At 38.3% G+C, this 20,433-nt stretch overlaps 1 protein-coding gene across 1 annotated transcript in view; it reads right to left on the bottom strand.

Moving 5' to 3' along the window:
- The window catches only part of KPNA4 (karyopherin subunit alpha 4), a 67,943-nt gene extending 53,128 nt beyond the window's left edge, over positions 1-14,815 (bottom strand). The window contains exon 1 of the mRNA XM_047098943.1: positions 14,462-14,815. Coding sequence (XP_046954899.1) covers positions 14,462-14,530 — 69 coding nt within the window. The 5' untranslated portion in view covers positions 14,531-14,815. The remainder of the gene's footprint in view (positions 1-14,461) is intronic.
- Between the last annotated feature and the right edge of the window lie 5,618 nt (positions 14,816-20,433).

Raw genomic sequence — 20,433 nt, forward strand, 5'->3', positions numbered from 1 at the left:
TAATTTCTTTCAGCAATGTTTTGTAATTTTCAATGTAAAAGTCTTTTACTTCATTGGTTAAGTTTATTCCTAAGTATTTTACTCCTTTTGATGTTACTGTAACTAAATATGTTTCTCACTTTCCTTTACAGATTGTTCCTCAGGAGTGTATGCTGATTTTACATCCCGTAACTTTGCTGAATCATTAATTACTGCTAACATTTTTTGGGGAGGATCTTTAGAGTTTTCTACATAAAAAGATCAAGCCATCTACAAACATAGTTTTACTTCTTCCTTTCCACTTTGGATGCTTTTTATTTCTTTTTTCTTGCCTAACTGCTCTGGCTAGGACTTCAAGACTATGCTGAACAGAATTGGTAGAAGTGGGCATCCTTGTCTTATTCTTAGTCTTACAGGAAAAGCTTTCACTTATCATTGAATATGTTGTCTGCTGGTGTTTTTCATATTTGATCTTTATTATGTTGAGGGTTTTTATCATGAGGGAGTACTGATTTTTGTCAAATGCTTTTTCTGTATCAATGGAGATCATGTGTGGTTTTGTTCTTCATTCTTGTTAATGTGTTATATAGTACACTCATTTTCATATATTGAACCATTACATTACATTCCAGGAATAAATCCCACTTGGCCACAGTATATAATCCTCTTAATAGACTGTTGAATTGTTTGCTACTTTTTTGAAAATTTCTGCCGACACTATTCATCAAAGATATTGGACTGCAGTTTTCTGGTAGTGTCTTTGGCTTTGGTACTAGAGTAATGCTGGCCTCATAGAATGAATGTTAAAGTATTCCCTTATCTTCAGTTTTTTGAAAAAGTTTAAACAGGATCGGTGTTAATTCTTTAAATGTTTGGTAGAATTCACCAGTGAAGTCCTCTGAACCTGGGCTTTTCTTTGTTGGGGGATTTCTGATTAGTGATTCAATCTTTTTACTAGTTATAGGTCTGTTTAGATTTTCTGTTTCTTCAAGATTCAGTCTTGGTACGTTGTATGTTTCTAGCAATCTATCCATTTCATCTAGGTTAATCAATTTGTTGGTGTATAAGTCATACATACCCTTTTGCAATACTTTTCTCTACAAAACACACAAGTGAAAACATTACCTTACATGAGGAAATACTAAATGTGGGTACATAAATAACTACTCTAAGAGTTCAATGAGTGATCAATACAAATTGTTGATGAGGAAAATCTGTATGCCAGACTCTGTGATGAGAATTCAGAGTAGTATACAAAATAGACAAAGTCCATATTGAACCGACGCCTCCAATTCAACTGAGGCTTCAGTGCAACCTACAAATATAAATCAGAAATGGCAAAGTAAAAGGAAAACAAGAAGGTGTTTCCAAGGGATCCACTAAAAGCAAAGATAAGACAAGCAAAACTGAGTGTTAAAGTTAAGGTGGATTTACCTGCCCAAGTGGCAGAAGAGTCTAAGATGAAGTTATACAAATGGGGGAATTATAAACTAAAAAGGTAGGAATTTAAAAAAAATTTTTTTTAATGTTTATTTATTTCTGAGACAGAGAGAGACAGAGCATGAGCGGGGGAGGGGCAGACAGAGAGGGAGACACAGAATCCAAAGCAGGCTCTAGGCTCTGAGATGTCAGCACAGAGCCTGACGCGGGGCTCCAACTCAAAAACCGTGAGATCATGACCTGAGCCGAAGTCGGTCGTTCAACCGACTGAGCCACCCAGGCACCCCAAGAATTAATTTGCTGTTTAGTGTTTGCCCCTTCCCTAGTATTTATGTAGGAAACACTCAGATATCTGCTAAACCGAACTGACAGCCTGAAATATGTGACTTATTAAAAAATTTTGACTGACTTTATAGACAACAGAAATTCATTGAAGTAATGGTGTTCTGGGAAATCTACTGAACTTAGTGAATCCCAACAGTTCTCATCCAGGGAGATTTTCCCAGTCAGGGAACATTTGGCAATTTCTGGAGACAATTTTGGCTGTTAACACTGGGAGGGAGCATGCTACGGGCATCTAATAGTAGGGGCAAGGGATGCTGCTAAAACATCCTACAATGCACAGAATGGTTCTCCCACAGCAAAATATCATTTGGCCCAAAGTACCATTAGTGTCAAGGTGGAGAAACTTGGCTGTATTCTACTATGAGTTATTCTCATAAGAACCCAAATTAAGTCCAAATATATTTGAAAAGCTGTACACAAGGAAAAGGAAACATTCTAAAAGATTAATAGCAGTAAGATTATGGAAGATTACTTTATTTTCCCATTTTTCTGAAAGACTTCTATAATTACCATGCCATTACCATTTCAAGAGACAAAAATTACCTTGACTTAAAAAATTTTTTGATTTAGCCATCAATTCTAATCAGAGTGCACACACACATCTTTTTTTAAGTTTCATTTAATTCCCTCAAGTATTTACTTAAGTGCCACTTACATGCCAGGCCCTGTAATGAGAATTAAGAAAAGAGTGGTATACAAAACAGACAAAGATTGTACTCTCACAGAGCTTCTAGTCTGATGGGAGAAATTAATAGTGAGTGAACCCACTAACAAATTATCATCAGTGTTCTTAAGAAAAACAACAAGGGGGGTTAAATTTCAATTAGCTCAGTGGGGGGTGGGGAGTTGGGAGGATGGCATTTCTAAGTAAGTTACATTGAAGACTCAAAGAATGAGAAATAACCAAGCAGTGAAGGAAAGGGGATGCAGGTAGAGGGGGTGAAAAAAGCATTCAGATAGACCAGCATGTGTCAAGAGCCTAAAGAGGAGAGAGCTATTGAAGTGTTAGAGTTCAAAAACTGAAAAGAAGATGAGAGTATAACAACTAAGGGAGAAAATAAAGTGACAGAGGTAGGAGAAATAGATAGGGACCAGATGTGGCAAGGCCTTGAAAGTCTCAGTAAAGAGTTTGGAAGCTAAATGTGGTGGGAAGCTACTGAAGCAGAGGAGGGGCATCATTTCATTTTTTAAAAGAACCATGCTGATTGTTTTATGAATTGGACAAGAGCAAAAGCAGAAATAAGGCAATCACTGTGGAGATGAGATTAATAATGAGGTAAATCATGTGCCCCAGATTTTTAACAGTGAGTAGAAAGTTAACAGAAAAGTAAGAATGGAGTGACATTAGCTAAATAATGTCATACTTACAACCCTAAGAGAAATTTCTCTTTCCAGGGATGCTGCTGCAGAAGCAAGCAAAGGCTGTTCTTTATCATGTGACATCCCCCCTTTCACATCACTGCTGACTGGGGTGGGGTGAAGGGAAAGCACTTGACTCAGGAAAAGCCAATCCACAAGCAGGCCAGTAAAAACAATCTGTTTCACCTTGGGCAGAGCTGTATTAGCTCAGATTCTCTCAGTAATTGAACACAAAACTACATAAAGACTAATAAGACCATTGATATCTGGGAAAAATAAAACTTAGCAACTGGGTTAGTGGCTGGCAGAGCAGCACAAAGAGTATCCATGAATTCCTACCACCAAGACACTCTTACCTGAGGTATGCTGCATAATGTGAGAATTGGCTCCTTAATTTTCCTAACATCCCACCTTATTTGACCTGGTCCAAATAAAAGGTGTTCTCTGCATTCTTAAAAGCTTAATCAAAGCAAGTACCTATTAGGTGGATTTTAATTTTACAGTAATTGAGGTTAAAAAAATTTATTAGGCTTTCCTAATGGCATACAGTTATTAAAATGTAACCCTAGGTCTTTCCACTCTAAAAATCCAGCATTTCCACAAACCTCAAAGGAAGAGTTACTGGACAGTAAACATTTAGGATGTCTTTTCTGTTCATGTTTGGGGCGAATTTGAGTTTAGGAAAGAAAGATAAGAGATCTACCACAACACCAGCTCAATTTATGTTAGGTTGAATATCCCCACAGGGTCAGTTTAGAGCAGGAATCTGAGAAATCTTGACTTGCTAGAATGTAAACTCCATGATAATTTAGCCAGTGTTATTCATTATTCTATCCTCACTGCTTACAACAGAACCTCAGACACAGGAACTGAATAAATATTTGCTGAACAAATAAATTCAACACAGAGAAGGGCAGATGGAGAAGTCAGTAAAAAGAGATAACAGGAGTTCACCTGTGACCCTTCGTTAGTGGAACGTTGTCACAGTCCCTATTTACTTCTAGTAAGCTTTTTTAAAAAGACATACAGCTTTATTGAGATATTCACACACCATACAATTCACTTAAAGTACAATTCAGTGGTTTTTTTTTAGTATAAAGTTGCACATAAACCACCATCTAATTACATCTAATTACTGTCTTCACCATAAAAAGCCCCCATACCCATTAGCAGTCATTCTCCATGTGCCCCTTGTCCCAGGCCTTGGGAACTATTAATTCACTTTCTGTCTCTATGTGTTTGCCTATCCTGGACATTTCATATAATTGAAATTATAGAGTATGGGATCCTTTATGACTGGCTTCTCTCAGGTAGCATAATACTTTCAAGGTTCATCATGGTATAGCATGCAGTGGTACTTCATTCCTTTTTATGGCAGAATAGTATTCTATTGTACGTATAGACTGTATTTTGTTTAGCCATTCATCAGTTGATGGACATTTGGGTTGTCTCCGTTTCAGCTACAATGGATAATGCTACTAGGAACATTCATGTACAAGTTTTTGTGCAGACACTTGTTTTTAAATCTCTTGGGTGTTATACCTAGAGGTGGAATTGCTAGGTCACATGTTAACTGTATAACTTTTTGAGGAACTGCCAAACTACATTCCAAGGTGGAATGCAACATTTTACATTCCAATCAGCCATGTATGAGGGGTGCCCTTTCTCCATATCCTCACCAACACTTTTTATTGTTTTTGTTTACTTACTTTAATTTTCATACTTAAAGAACCCCTTCTAGCAGGTTGAAATGGTATCTCATTATGGTTTTGATCTGCCATTTCCCTAGTGAGTGACAATGTTGGTCTTTCTGTATTTGTTTATTGGTCCTAATTAAGCTTTTCCATCATTTGAGGAGAATACTATTTTAAAGCAGGAGAACAAAAGGGAACTGGGAAAAATTATTCAAGACATCAAGAGAAAAAATGTGAACACTCAAAATTTTGGAGAAAACAGTTGATCAACAATGAGTTCAATTTTATAGATACGCTTGTAATACAACAAACATTCCCACATAATATTCAAAAGCAAAATAAGGAACCATTCTACATCTGTATTGAATGGTGCTGCTTTATAATTTTGTCTTCAGTAAATTTTTTCTTCCTTTCTTACTTACTCTTAACAGACCCCTCGTTCTTGTGACAAATCTGAGGGTTAAGTGAAATTACCAACATCCCTTCCCATCTACCACACACACACACACACACCTGGACACATGACATGTGACTTTTTGCTGGCCAATCACAGAACCGTATTTCTCTACCCAAAGTGATTGAGGCCTAAGCATGCAATCAAATCTTGATCAATCAGTCTTCCCTAGACTTTCACTAGAACTCTTATCACAATTAATGTCAGTTGTGGCCCTGGACTTACTGGGTTATGAAAGCTTATGTTTCAACTAACGTGAACTGGGTTTCTTTTCCCTAAAACATAAGTACATAGTATAAAAATGAGCTCTCTCGACCTAAAGCTATCAGACTTAACTTTTCACACTAACAACATTATGAAGAAAGAGTTCAGGGTATCCTTAAAGCCACTATTTAGAGTAAAAAAAGACTGGGTTTCATACTTACTAAAGAACCAAGAATAATGTAACAATTACTTGAAAATATTAAGACTATATTTTGCTTGCTTTTCTGGACCAGCAACAGCTGAAAGTGAGTACAAAGGACCAGGGTAAAAAGGCAGGATGGGTGGCAAAGAGGATAGGGTCATTCAGTACAACCAAGCAGACACTACTTGTAAAGCTATCAGGATATAATTACCATTAACTAAATAAATTTATGTAATACCTACTTTAAGGAATCACAAAGACATTCTATAAAAACTAAAATAAGTACTTGGGGTGCCTGGGTGGCTCAGTCTGTTAAGCATCAGACTCTTGGTTTCTGCTCAGGTCATGATCTCATGGTTTGTGAGTTTGAGCCCCACACTGGGCCCTGTGCTGACAGCCCAGAGCCTGCTTGGGATTCTCTCTCCCTCCCCATCTCTGCCCCTCCCCACTCGCTCTGTCTCTCTCAAAATAAATGAACTAAAAAAAAAACAAAAACAAAACAAAAAAACTAAAACAAGTATTATGAATAAATACTGAGCAACTAAACTTTTTTTTTCAATTACATTTCTTTATTTTTGAGAGGCAGACAGAGACAGAGCACCAGCGGGGGAGGGGCAGAGAGAGGGAGACACAGAATCCAAAGCAGGCTCCAGGCTCTGAGCTGTCAGCACAGAGCGCAACGCAGAGCTCGAACACACGAAACGTGAGATCATGACCTGGGCCAAAGTCAGACACTCAACCGACTGAGCCACCTAGGCGCCCGGGAACTAAACTTTTCATAAAAGAATAGGATGGGGTGCCTGAGTGGTGCAGCTGGTTAAGCGTCTGGCTCTTGCTTTCAGGTCAGGTCATGATGTCACTGTTTGTGAGACTGACTCCCACAAAGGGCTCCGTGCTGACAACGCGGAGTCTGCTTGGCATTCTCTCTCTCCCTCTCTCTGCTCCTCCCCTACTCACTAGCTCTCCCTCTCAAAAATAAATAAATAAACATTAAAAAAAAATAGGAAACTGAGAATATGATTTGCTTTCCAATATTAAAAATATGTCTACCACCAAATTATAAAACACCGTATTATCTTAGAATTCTGACTTTTGTTAATAAAAGTTTAATAAAATACAGGTTTCTCAAAACAAATTATTGAAATTGTAATTTATGTCAGGTTTCATGTACAGTAAATTTACGGTAAAAGTGACAGCCAAAAAATTTTGTTCTAATAGTAAATAAACAGTAATAGAAAAAGCTTAGATTTTAAATAGTCAAGCTACTCTTATATCACCAGCATGTCTATCACCTTAAGTCATTTTTCATCACAGGTACTAAACACTGTGAATTAGAACTATTTTCTGATTAAATTTACAATCTTGTGGAAAAACAGTTACAAACTACATAAAGTATTTACTAACCTACTTACAACACAGAATTAAAGAAATGAAGTCAGAAACTAGTAATTTTGCCACAATTTGGTTGAAGCACACAGGAGAAAGGCTTTCACTTGAGTGCTAATGAAGGGAAAAGGAAGCCTTCCCCAATTTATGTGATATGATTTGAGTTATGGTACACAGTGGTAAAAAAGGAACTGCAAACAAAATATTATTCTGACAGGGAACACAAGGGGTTATCTGGATAAAATGAACGATGAAGCAAGCTGGAAGAAATTTAAAAAAAGCCTCCATTCACTCTGCATATACTATATGCCAGGCACTATTAAGCATTTAAATGGTTTAGAAAGATTAAGTTAACTTCCATAACTATTAAATGGAAGAAATAGGGTTCATGTCCTGGTGTGACTCTATAGTCCATGTTTTTTAACTGTGATACTACAAAGTCTTTTAAGAGCTTTATTAATTAAAAGTGACAGTCACCTCTTACAGAAGTAACGCTAATCAACAAAGACAACAGTACTCAAAAGTGTTATCAATAGGTCCCTGTGGGGACATTGGAAACCTCTTCAGAGGGTCCACAGATCAAAACGATGTTCATCTTACTACTAATATTATCGTGCTAATATTTGCACTGCAGTGCAATGCAGCGGGTGAAACTGCTGGTGCTTGAGCATTAATTAAAGGCAATGTCACCAAGCTGTATAAGTACTCACTGTATTTCAGTCAAAAAAAAAAAAAAAAAAAAAGCCAGTTCACTTAATGTCCTTGATTAAACAGTAAAAAATTACCTTTATTAAAAACCAGACTTTCTAAAATTTTGTGATAAAATGGGGATTACACATAAACCTCTTCTGCAAAATACCCACTTCTGCCATACGAGGACTGTCTCAAGGAGAAAGTTTTTGTGAGCTTGATTTGCAAACTGAACTAGTCATTTTTTTCATGGAACACCATTTTTACTTGAAAGAACGACTGACAGACAAATTATGGCTATTCAGACAGAGTCTGGCAGATGTTTTCACAAAAATGAGCAAAGTGAGCTTATGGCTTCAAGGGAAACAACTACAGAGTTTCTTGCTAATGATAAAATTTAAGCTTTCAAATGAAAGTAAGAATTTTGGAAAACCTGTATCCACCACTGTGAGCTTCACAAATGCCTAATATTTAAGATTTTTCTGATAACCTATTTGGTGACACTAACTGACAATAATTGTGAATTTTCATTATATAATAAAATGTGTCAGTATTTGGAAGATCTATATAATTCTGTGAACTAATATTTTCCAAATGACCAATACATGCTGTTACAAAATCAGGCATGGGCAAAAGATACATTCCAAGTGCAAGACAGACCTATAAATTCTAACATAACAGTATGAAAGGTTCACTGATGTGGCTTCAGATTCCATATTGCAACTAACCCTTAAGAAACTATTTTGTGGAGTTACTGTATAGAATCAAAAACAAAAATTTCCATAATTATCTGAAAAGCCTATTAAAACATCCTCCCTTTCCAACTGCCTATCTGTGTGAAGCTGGATACTCTTCATAAACTTCAACCAACATTAGCACAAAAGACTGAATTCAGAAACAGACATGAGAATCCAACTATCTTTTCTTGTCCCATACACAAGATACACTTCAAAAAAAGTTAAACGTGGTCATTCTTTTCACCAAATTTTTTGGGTTTTGGGAAATAAGTTATTTTTCATTAGAAATTTATGTTTCTATAAAATAGTTTCATGATTTTTTAGGAGTTAATCTTTTTTAAAATTCTTAGTTTTAATTTCTGAAATGATAAATGTTGATAGAAACCCACAAACAAAGCTCTTTGAGGTTCTTAATTTTTAACAGCATAAACACATCTTATGTTCCCAAAGCTTTTGAACTGAGGCCCTTAGAAGCACATACAGTATGTATCTGTCCTTATTTAACAGGTGCCAATACAGAGGTTGTTCTCACATTAACTGTAAAAAAACCAGGAGTCTCCCCTAGCCCTTTTACTAAATCTAAATAGCCTATAAATGTGTTCTCTAGAGTTTAAAGGTCACATTAGATATACTATTTCCAAAACTCTCTTTGGGAGAAAAGGAAACACTTATTGAATATCTACTATACCCATTTGACTATGCTTTTACATATAGCCTTTTAATCAACTTTCAGACCTGTATGAAGGCTGAGAGAAGTTAAAGACAAGTAATATGGTATGGTATAAATAGTACACACTTTACTTTGACATGTACCTGAATTAAAATCATTCCTTAAATATGATGCTATTAAGTCACTTAACTGTAGAGATTTTTCTTCTATAAAATGAATAATTAATTCCTACTTATTAGAGTGAGAGAAATGAGAATACAATTAAAAGCATATACAGTGTGTGCTCAAAAGTCAGTTCCCTTCAATCATACTTCTCTGCTCCAAAACTAAACCAGCAACTACCAAAATCATCATTCAAGGTTAGACCTGACCACAAGTTGTCATTTTATCACTATAGGCCTTAATTAAGTATATGAATGCTGCTCCAGAAAACACTTAAAAATATTCTGAGGACCCACAGTCACTAACAGGTATTAGACATCAATGCCTAAAAACTACCTACACATTTCTTCTAAAGTAATTTCATTCTTTTACAGCTAAATCACTCCTAAAATTCTTCCCAATCTTGTATATTCATTTGACTATGAAAAACAAAGACATTTTGATATCTCAGAGAAGATTATCAATGAAGCAATTCTGAAATTGACTGTCTTATAAACCAGGAAAGCTGGCAGGAAGCACAAAAACAATTATTTAATTCCTAACTATACTTCCATCAGATGTTTCATATTGTCACATGCTTGGACTATTATATGAAAAATTAGACAGTAGTTATTTTAAGTATAGTAAATATGTTCCAAGATTTGTGATGAGAGAGGTCAGTCTCTAAAAGTTAACAAGACTTAATAGCTTAACAATGCTTTTCACTCTGTACAGTTACAAACTACCAAAGCCATTTAACAACAACAAAATAGCTGATCAATTTATTAAACTCTTGCCAACCAAACAACTATTTATTTCTAAAGTTCAAGCTGACTTCATACTTTATGTTGTGTGGACAATCACAAGTTTACAATCACATAACATTTTATTATTCTTTAATATTTAGGGTTTTTTTAATTGTGTTTTTATAAGATCTAATTATTTTCTAACAGAATTTATGCTCTATTAGGCCCTGGATACTCTCAGAACTTGTATAAAAATCATGCAGATTTATTGGAAAGTCTACAAAAGAGTCGACCCTCTACTTTTAAAACCTAAACTAGATGAGCTTAATTTGCTATATTTTGACATATACTTTATTTGAAATTTGGTCACTACACATTTCCTGTGTTGCATTCAGTGTACTCTTTCTATGGTTACTTTTCTTAAACTAATAATGATGATCCTTTGCCACACTGCAAGAAAGCATCTGAGTCTTGAATATTACCTGAGATTCCTATAAATTATTTTACATGGATACTGACATATGCTTTCTTTAATGCTTTTGTGTTTCAAGAAGTTAGCATGACCACATTTTGGAACAGCCAGAATGGTAGGATGAAAGGTAAGAATCAGTGTCATATTTAAATCTCTAAATCAGTTTCAACTTCTAAAACTTAGAAATTATGACTTTAGAAGGGTCAATAATTCCCTGTGGCCAAACTGCCCTTCAATGAGCAATTACAGATCTCTACCTTAAAAACTTTCCCTGTTAATTATAAGTTCAATGTAACTTAAATTCTGTATGGACACGGAGGAAAAACAAAGAGCCAACTGCAAACTAGGGAATAAAAGAATCAATTACAATGAATCCTATTAAGTCACCCTAACCCCCTAGCAGAACAGCTAAAAGAGATAAAATGCTCAGAGAACTGCTAGGCATCTTCCTAACATTAACCCATTAATTTTCACAACACTCATGAAGCAGATGTTAAGTACCTCTAGTTTTACAGATGAGAGACTCATAAACCTGACTCTCTCAAGGTCACACACAAATTTACAGAATATGAGATTGCACTAAACTCTAAAACTTTGTACCCTATTAATTTCAAATCAAACAATGTTAGATCAAACTGAAAAGTGGTACAATTATCTCATTCTATATGCTATTCTATTTCTGTGCTGTCCAATAAGACAGCCAATAGCCTCATGTGGTTATTAAGCATCTGAAATGTAGCTAGTCCAAACTGAGATATGCTTTAAATGTAAAATACAAACCAGATTTTGAAGACTCTGGATGAAGAGAATATAAAATATCTCAATATTTTTTTACATTGCTGATGTTATATTGGTATTCTGGATGTACTGGATTAAACAAAATGTATTGACTAGCACTGGTCTATACTTTTTAATTAAAAACCTCCCAGTGAAACAGATGGCATCATTAAGACCTAAACCAAAAAGCAGTATTTTCTTAGAAACCGTTGTAGCAAAACATAGTAACCAATTTGTAGGGGAAGATTATGGGCATAGTAATTGTTCTGAGGCACAGACATATATGTAATTAATAAATACACAAAACAGGCCATTCTAGTGTTCTCCAAAGATAATAAAAGATGTTTCTATCTCACTACAGGTGATGTGACTAAAGAAGTGAGGAGAAAGTATGATTTTCCATTAATGTCATTTCCTTAGGTGGAAAAGTGAAAATATCACTTTCCCTTTGTACACACATGGTTATTAAAGTTACCAAAGGATGCATTTAAGGCACTATAAACTTCTTAAAAATATTTGGTTAATTTACATTTATTTAAAATTTTTTTTATTTCAGAAAGAGAGCACGGAAGGGAGGGAGAGGGGAAAGAGAGAAAGAAAGAGAGAGACAGAGAGAGAGAGAGAGAGAGAGAGAGAGAGAGAGAGTGAGAGAGAGAGAAGAGAGGGATTCTCAAGGAGGCTCCACACTCAGCAAGGAGCCCAATGTGGGGTTTAATCCCACGAGCCTGGGACTATGACTTGAGCCAAAAGCAAGAGTTGGATGCTCAACTAACTGAGCCATCCAGGTGCTCCTATTTATGGTTACTTTTAAAAATCACTCATAATATTGTTTGAATAGAGACAGCACAATCTGACTAAATAAGAGATTCACGATAAGAGGAAACATCAATTTACCAAAACAAACAAACAAACAAAAAGTCACTTTAAACATTTTGGCAATCCCAAGAAAGGTTACACATAAAGTCACCCTATGATCCAATTAATTCCACTCCTCAGTATATAACCAAAAGAAATGAAAACACAGTTCCTCACAAAATGTGTAAGTAAATGTTCACAGCAGCGTTATGAATAATAGCTACAAAGTGGAAACAATGCAAATGGCCATCCACTGATGAATGGATAAACAAAATGTGATATATCCATAGTTTTGAAAATTATTTAGCAATTATTCAGCCACTAAAAGGAAGGAAGCACTGTTACATTTTCGTTACATGTGTGAACTTTGAAAGCATTATGCTACCTAAAAGCAGCCACTCACAAAAGATCACATACTGTATAACTCCATTTACAGGAAATGTCCAAAATAGACAAATCTAGAGACACAGAGAGTAACTGGGAAATAGAGATTGCTCATGAGTTAAAATTTCTTTTTGTAGTGATAAAAATGTTCTAACATTGATTGTGCTAATGATTGCACAATTATGTCAAAACACCAAAACCACTTTAAATAAGTGAATGGTGTGGTATATTAATTGCATTTCAATGAAGTTGTTTAAAAAAAAATTGCCAGAAATGTAGAGGGGAAAGGATTAGAACCTGTCAAGCATCTAATTGCTATTTTTTTGGATTCTGTCACTAGTGGTATTTATACTTTTAAATTCTGTAATTTTTTTTCATTCTAAATACTGGTATTAGTAAAAAAATTTCCTTCACATCATTACACAATGAGGTAAACTTCACAAGAAAATCACAAACTGGACACTTAAAATGGTGATTATTATAGCATATGAATTACCTCAATAAAGATGTTAAAAATTTTCATTTAAAAAAAGGGATCACAGGATAATGTCTCACGTTAACCTTAAAACACTCACAGAATGAAGAGCCACAGTCACAGCTCCTCAAACTATGAAAACCACTAAAAACAGCACCAACTACTTTAGAGACTGAATGGCTTTGTGAAAAGCCCAGAAAATAGTTACTATCTCAGTCAAGCAAATGCTCACAGTTCAGAAACAGGTGATGGGAATCTGAAGATCTCAGTATAAAAAAGTACAGAGGAACAACATAAAAAATACTTCACTTTCTTTTCAAAGCTAAATTCCTGATTCAGACGCAGGATTGAACTATTAAAAAAAAAAAACAAAAAAAAACCCACCTCGATTTACTTAGACTCTTAAAACTAAAGCGAAGTCTTCTATCGAAAATCTGTGTTGTGTGTGTATGATTTCACCCTCACACTTCATGTAGCCTAACAACCTCAGGAGCAGCTGTATCGAAGATAATGAAGGGTGGGTTTTTTTTTTCGCCCTTTTAAAATAATAAAACGTTATGGTGCCATTCCATAACCCACCCCATCCCCCCACTACCACCACCAGCAGGTGGAGGGAAAGGATACTGTAGACTAGAGGATGACAGCTTTGTATAACCCTGTGGACTTTATATATAAGAATGCAGCTGGTGGTCTCTCAGGAGGGGATAAAGAGATTTGTGAGCAAGCTGAAATAAGGGGTATTCTTTGCCTGGAAGAGGGCACACCGTGAGCCACATCTTGAATCAGCTATATCCAGAGTAAAACACAGGCCGCTGGAAGGCACTGTTAGCATCACCAGGATGGCCTCTCACGCCGGGGGTGTTTTTTTCGACGGAGAAGTTGACTCCTGTAGTTTGGATATTGGGGGGAGGCAGGGGTAAAGCGGGAGTCGGGAAGACCAGAAAAAATGCCTTTAAGTGGAGACGCGGACCCCGCAGGGGAAGTTCCGAGCCCCACTCGGTCGCCACACACTTGTCCCCCCACCTCCCACCGCCCTCCTTTTCGCGGCGCTAGACGTCGGGGCCCGGGGGAGAGCCGGAATATCCGCTGCTGCCGGGGCTGGGGCCGCAGCCCGGCCGAAGCGGCGCGGCACACGCACGCCTCCTCCGCACTCGCCGCGCCCGGCCTCCCTGCCGCGCGGCCCAGCCCCTCGCACCCGCGCCGGGCCGGCTCCCCCCGGCAGGCCTAGGCCGCGCCGGCCGTACCCCAGCACCTCGCTCCCCGGCGGAGGTGGACCAGGCCCGACACAAACTTCCCGGCGCGTTCACAGAGGCGTCACGGACGGGCCGGCCCCCAGCGCCATTCCCCCGCGGCCCGGCGGCGGCACCCGCCCCTACTCCCCACACTGGGAGTCCCGGCGGAGATCGGCCCGAGGCCCAAAGCCCCCACCCCTCCGGCGCCCCCGAGTTTACCTCCAAGTCGCGGCCTTTGTTCTTGAAATTCTTGAGCCGTTGGTTGTCCAGTTTCTCGTTGTCCGCCATGGCCGGGCCGGTGACTCCTTCCCCCGCCCGGGCCCCGCGGGATCCGCCCCAACCACCACGCCGCACCGACACTCCCAGGAACCGGGCCGCCGCCTGAGCTGCAATGCTCGCCGGGCCGCCGCTTCCTTCCTCCTCTCACCTGCCTCCGCCTTGGCCTTCTCCTCCTCTCCCCGCCCGCCCCCCCCCGCCCTAACCCCAGCGCGACGGCAGCTCCAGAGAAGACAACTGCGGGGCCGGGCGGCGGCAACGGCGGCGGAATGTGCTGCCGGCTGAGAGGGGGAGGCAGCCTCGATCTGAGGGCCCCGGAGTCGCGGCCACGCCCATCACCGCCAGCCCAGCTCACCGATTGGTCAGCCAGGCTCCCGTGCGCTCGACCAATCAAAAAGGACGATGGAGAGCGGGGGCGGAAGAGAAAACGGAAAGGGGAAGAGAGCGGCGCCGGGAGGGAGGGCCGGAGGACTGGAAGGCTGGGAGGGGCGCGGCGGGGGCAGGGCGGGGAGGGACCACGTGCCTCCGGAGCAACCCGGAGGAAGCGAAAGAGAATTGGACGACTTGAAGGGAGGCGGGGAAGGGGAGGCCGGGGTAGGAGTTGGTTTGCTCTTGTCGGGGCTGCCCCAGACCTCTGTGTTCCAGGATTGCAGCAGAGTTAAGTACATACTTCTTTGTCGGGTGCGCCCTCTCTTCTAGGGCATTCCTTTCGCGCTCTATTGGCTTTACAGGAAGTGGGAGCTGCGCCTCGGCTCAGTTCGCCGGGACACGCCTTCCCGTCCTCCCAGCCCCCAGCCGGCCCCAAACCAAACTCCATTCCCAGGTTGGGGGGTTCCCGCTGTGTGAGGGCTGGGCCTCGGGGTTTGGACCGGCAGGGGTTTGGACCGGCAGGGGTGACGTGCGTTCGGGAGTCGCAGCGGAAAGCGAGAAAGGCAGTGGGTGGAAAAGGGAAAGGATGCATTTGACAAATCTGATTCATCTCTTCAGACCAAGTCCCCGCAACAGGTAGGAACTTGGAAGCGCAGATGATACGGTGATGGTACCGCCTCTTAGGTATTTCGTTTTAGAAAGTTAAAGAAGCTACTTGGCCACAAAGTACTAACTTCTGGAAGACGGGATTGTGGCACCTGACATAATATAGTGTTGTAACTGTTGAGAAATGAAATGAATTCCCAAAGAAATACATTTCTATCAGGAATGTTATTACTATAGGCAGAAATAACACAAACTACAAAGGAACGTATTCAAATGCTTAAGAAAATGGGAGAAGGAAATGGTTTAAAAATACATTTACCAACGAATAGCGCCTCAAATGTGCAGGGAAACGAAGTAGGCAGCAGCAAGCAACTCTGGTCGGAAGGAAAGGGGGCGGTGTAGGAGTATTGGGCGCGTTTAAATTTGGCAAGGTATGGGGATTTCTTCCGAGAACTTTTACTCCTCGCCCGCCTCCTTCCCTCCTACTTCTTTACTAATGTACATATATATATATATATATATATGTATATATATGAGTAGAACAACGTACTGAGAGATAAAACCTTTAAAATGAGAATAATACTTGCAAAGTTCTCAGTACTTAGTATACTTTCAACCGCCTAGGCAAACAGAAGCTGTACCTGGAAATAATTCACCCTGAAGGTTAACTTGAATGTAAGTTCATTGCCGATCTTAAAATATAAATGAAGTTCATTATAGATCCTTATTCACCAAAGAATAATTTAATTGAAGTAACATTGCACACTGGAGCACTGGTGTTTTCAAAATAAGTTTAGTTGAAAAGCTGGAATATATGTGTGTGTCACCATTACGGATTTTTGTCATGAGCAGGATTCTAGAAAACCTACTGCTGGTGAATTCCCACGCTATGAATAGAAGTTATCTTGTCAATATGCATGTATAGATGAATATTTTGTACTTCTTGGAATAAATTCCATGATAGCTTTCAAGATAAAGTTTATGAAATCGTCTATCATTCTATGTCTTTATTTCTCGCAGCTACAACTGATTGTCTCCGGTAGTTAAACAACTTCGCAAAACTCTTTGCAGAATACTCCTAAGAGAAGGGTGTGACCACAGTTACCCACTGTAAAAGAGGCAGTACAAATAGGGAATAACCACAAAGTGATTTACTTTCTATTATTATTATTTAATGTCTTTCGAAGGTCTTTGGCATATCTCCGAAGTCAAGGAACGAATGTGTTTTGTTCTCTATCATGTATTCAGAAACTAGTAGTGCTTGGCACATAGTATGCCCTCAGTGACTTTGACAAATATAGGACTTGAATCTAAGTTTCTTTGAATGTATATTCCATAAGTTAAAAAACAAGCTAACACTTCTTGATTAAGAAATGGATTGAGGGTCGTCTGGGTGGCTCTGTTGGTTAAGTGCTCAATTTGATCTCAGGTCATGATCTCCTGGTTCTTTGAGCCCTGCATCAGGCTCTGCACTATCAGTATCTCTCTCTCTCTCTCTCTCTCTCTCTCTCTCTCTGCCCCTCCCCCACTCACTCTATTTCAAAATAAATAAAGAAACTTAAAAAAAAAATGTGGATTGAGAGGTGCCTGGGTGGCTAAGTTGGTTAAGCATCCCACTCTTGATTTTGCTTCAGGTCATGATCTCACAGTTTGTGAGATTGAGCCCTGTGTCAGGCTGAGAGCACCTAGCTGGCTTGGGATTCTCTCTCTCTCTCCATCCCCCACTGGCCCGTGCCCTCTCTCTCTTTTTCTCTCTCTCAAATAAATGAAATATTTTTTAAAAAAAGAATGTGGATTGAGTTGTTATTGCTTTTAATTTATACTGGGTCCCTCCTAAGAATTCTTAATTTGGTATCTGCTTCTTCCAGGGATAAAGCTTAGGGAGTAGATCAGACATAGGTTTCAGAACAGACCCCCCAACATGTTTAAAAATAGTTGTGACACACTTTGGTAAGAAGAACAATTATCCTTAATTATAATGCTTAGGTAGTCTGTTTGATGGCCTAAATTTTTCATTTGAAATTATAACTACCTGTTCTGTACTTCCAGTCCTTCCTAAATAGAATATACACAATTTATCAGACGGGTAAAGAAGTTCCTCCAAGAGTTGGTAATAGCTCTTAAATGCAGATTGGCAACCTAATTGGCAAGATATGGTAGCTCTAACTGTAGTTAGGAGATTTCAGAAATTTAATTTGCTGAATTAAGGAAGTATATGCAGCCATTAATACAGTTTCAACAGACTGTTTCACAAATGTTTTTGTGTATATGAAATATAGTCATAATCAAACTACAAAACTTATATATAATATATAACACCTGTTTTTAAATAGGATATTTAATGTCTGCTAACTTCATATCTTGACTTGTTACTACTTTAGTGTAAAAAAGTCTAAAATATTATAGAGCATGAATGTATCATGAAATTCTCCTTAGTCACTTTCAGAATAAAAAAACTTTCTTTGTTCTGCAGCAGAGATTTGTGAAAGGATTTGTGAAGCTTTACACAAGTTTTAGTTAATCAAATGTAATTTTAAAAAGAATTATAATTGATAATTCTTTCATTTAAGAAGTTTGGAGTATTCTCATGATACATACATTAAATTGAAATTAGCAGAGTGTTTCTTTATAATATGGATCTTATGGTTTCTGTTTGTGGAATTATATACTGGGTTATGTACTGGGTACATACAATTATGTACTGGGTAGTATTTGCTGAAACAGGAAGCAATTATATATCTTGCTAAATTTTTTTAATCAGGTTTTTTTTTAGATTTGAGAGAGAGTGTGTGAGCTGGGGAGAGAGAGAGGGAGCGAGAGAGAAAGAGAGAGGGAGAGAGAGAAAGAATCTTAAGCAGGCTGCATGCTCAGCACAGAGTGCAACACAGGGCTCCATCCCACGACCCTGGGATCATGATCTGAGCCAAAATCAAGAGTCTCACACTCAACTGACTGAGCCACCCAGATGCCCCTGTTGCTAAATCTTAACTAAAATGTAATTTGTGTTTTTTATAGTTAGACTCGTTCTTTTTTTGAAAGACAAACACTGGACCTTTGGTAATATACCTTAATTTTCTTAGGAAAACATAGTTCATCAAGAATTGGGAGACTTCATTCATTCCTCTTTATTGCCAAGACTTTTCTGACTTACAACTTAAGGAGCTTAGGAAAAAACAAGCAAATAAACAAAAAACTACCTCTTTACTTGGACTGAAGTTCCTGAATGGTAAGAGATGATGAATTAAAAAGCTAGCTGTTGGTGTTAATTTGATTGAGAGAAATGAACCACATAGTTTTTCTTTAACTTAGTTTTTAAGTTTATTTTTTACTAATTAATTGGAGGAAACTTATAATTAATATGTGTATAAGTCATTGATGACTAGTGGATATCTATTTGTATTGCTACTAAGCAAACATGGTTAGATTACCTAAAGCTTTTTTTTACTTGCTTTTTTATTTGGGCCTAAAATATGTTTTTAATTTTTAAAAAATAACTACTACAGCCATTTAAGAAGCCAAATAGTCAGGAAGATTGATCATGTGATATAGAAGTGTTTCTCAAACAGAGTTTTTGGAACTCCCCAAACTTAGTAAATGTTTGTTTAAAAAAAGTTTCTTGGTCTAACAATTTTAGGAACTTAGAGAGTGGGTGGCAGTGGGAACTTTAAGACATTAGTGTTAAGCAGAACACTATTTGGAAACTTGAAATCAGTGAGCCTAGAATGATCATTATCACTCAATTTAAAAATTTTGTGTTAATAGCATCAACTAAGTATAATAACTTACAAATTGGTAGTGTTTCAGAAGTTTGCTTGAAGATTAGTTCTTTGAAATATGTCCATAGAACATAGTCACAATTAGTGGGTAGGTGTCCAGGTTAGTCCACAAAGGCTTTTTTTTTTTTTTTTTAAGTTTATTTATTTATCTAGAGAGGCAGAGAAGGGCAGAAGGAGGAGAAGGAGGAGGAGGAGGAGAGAGAATCCCAAGCAGGCTCTGCACTGTCAGCAGAGCCCAGTGTGGGGCTCGATTTCATGACTGTGAGATCATGACCTGAGCTGAAATCAAGAGTCTGACACCCAACCGACTGGGCCACCCAGGAGCCCCCACAAAGGCCTATTTATTTAATCTATAAAGTACTTATGTGAACATCACAGAACCTAATCACATTATGTGGCAATATTTCTATGAGGAAAATATTTGGATTTACAATTTTGATCCAGAAGAGCACATCTTTTTGTCTTTGCCTTTGTGCACAAGGAACTGTGTTAGGTAATGAAGTTACAGGGATTACAGTGTTCCTTACACTAGAATTCCATGCATCAGACATTCTCCAAGTTCATACCTTACCTGATATTATGGGAGCCTGGCCTAGTTCTCACCAGACTCCCCTGGCTTCCAGTAGCCCACATTGGTAAAGAGGAAGGTTAGGATTCTAGGGACTGATAAATAAGGAACTGGGGGTGGATGAGGTGCCCAACCTCTTGCCCCAACACTTCTCACTTCAGGTAAACTCCCTACCCCTATTTTTTTTTTCACTTTTTTTATTTCTAAATAATTACAGATTCACAGGAGTTAAAAAAAATGTACAAGGAGGTCCTATATACCCTTCACTCAGCCCCCCGTCTATTGGTAGCATCTTGTATAACTATTATACACTATCAAAACTAGAAGATCGATATTAATACAATACACAGAGCTTATTCAGACAGGAGGAAAGACATTAGAATATAAAGAATGTATGAAAGTGTCAAGGGCTGCCCATGTACTGGAACCTGTTATAACGCTATGCTTTATAAGAAAGAATGTTGTAATGACAGTAATAATTATATTGAATACTTAGCAAACTCTAGGCCTAGGTGTTTTATGTACATGTAATATTTTATTATTATCATTGTTTTCATTTGTATTTCTAGTCTTACAAACAGGTAATTATTGAGCAA

The sequence above is a fragment of the Lynx rufus genome, unplaced genomic scaffold, assembly GCF_022079265.1.
Source record: "Lynx rufus isolate CCGP_SWC_20201006 ecotype Redwood Valley unplaced genomic scaffold, mLynRuf1.p SCAF_5, whole genome shotgun sequence".
In the NCBI taxonomy this organism is placed as follows: domain Eukaryota; kingdom Metazoa; phylum Chordata; class Mammalia; order Carnivora; family Felidae; genus Lynx; species Lynx rufus.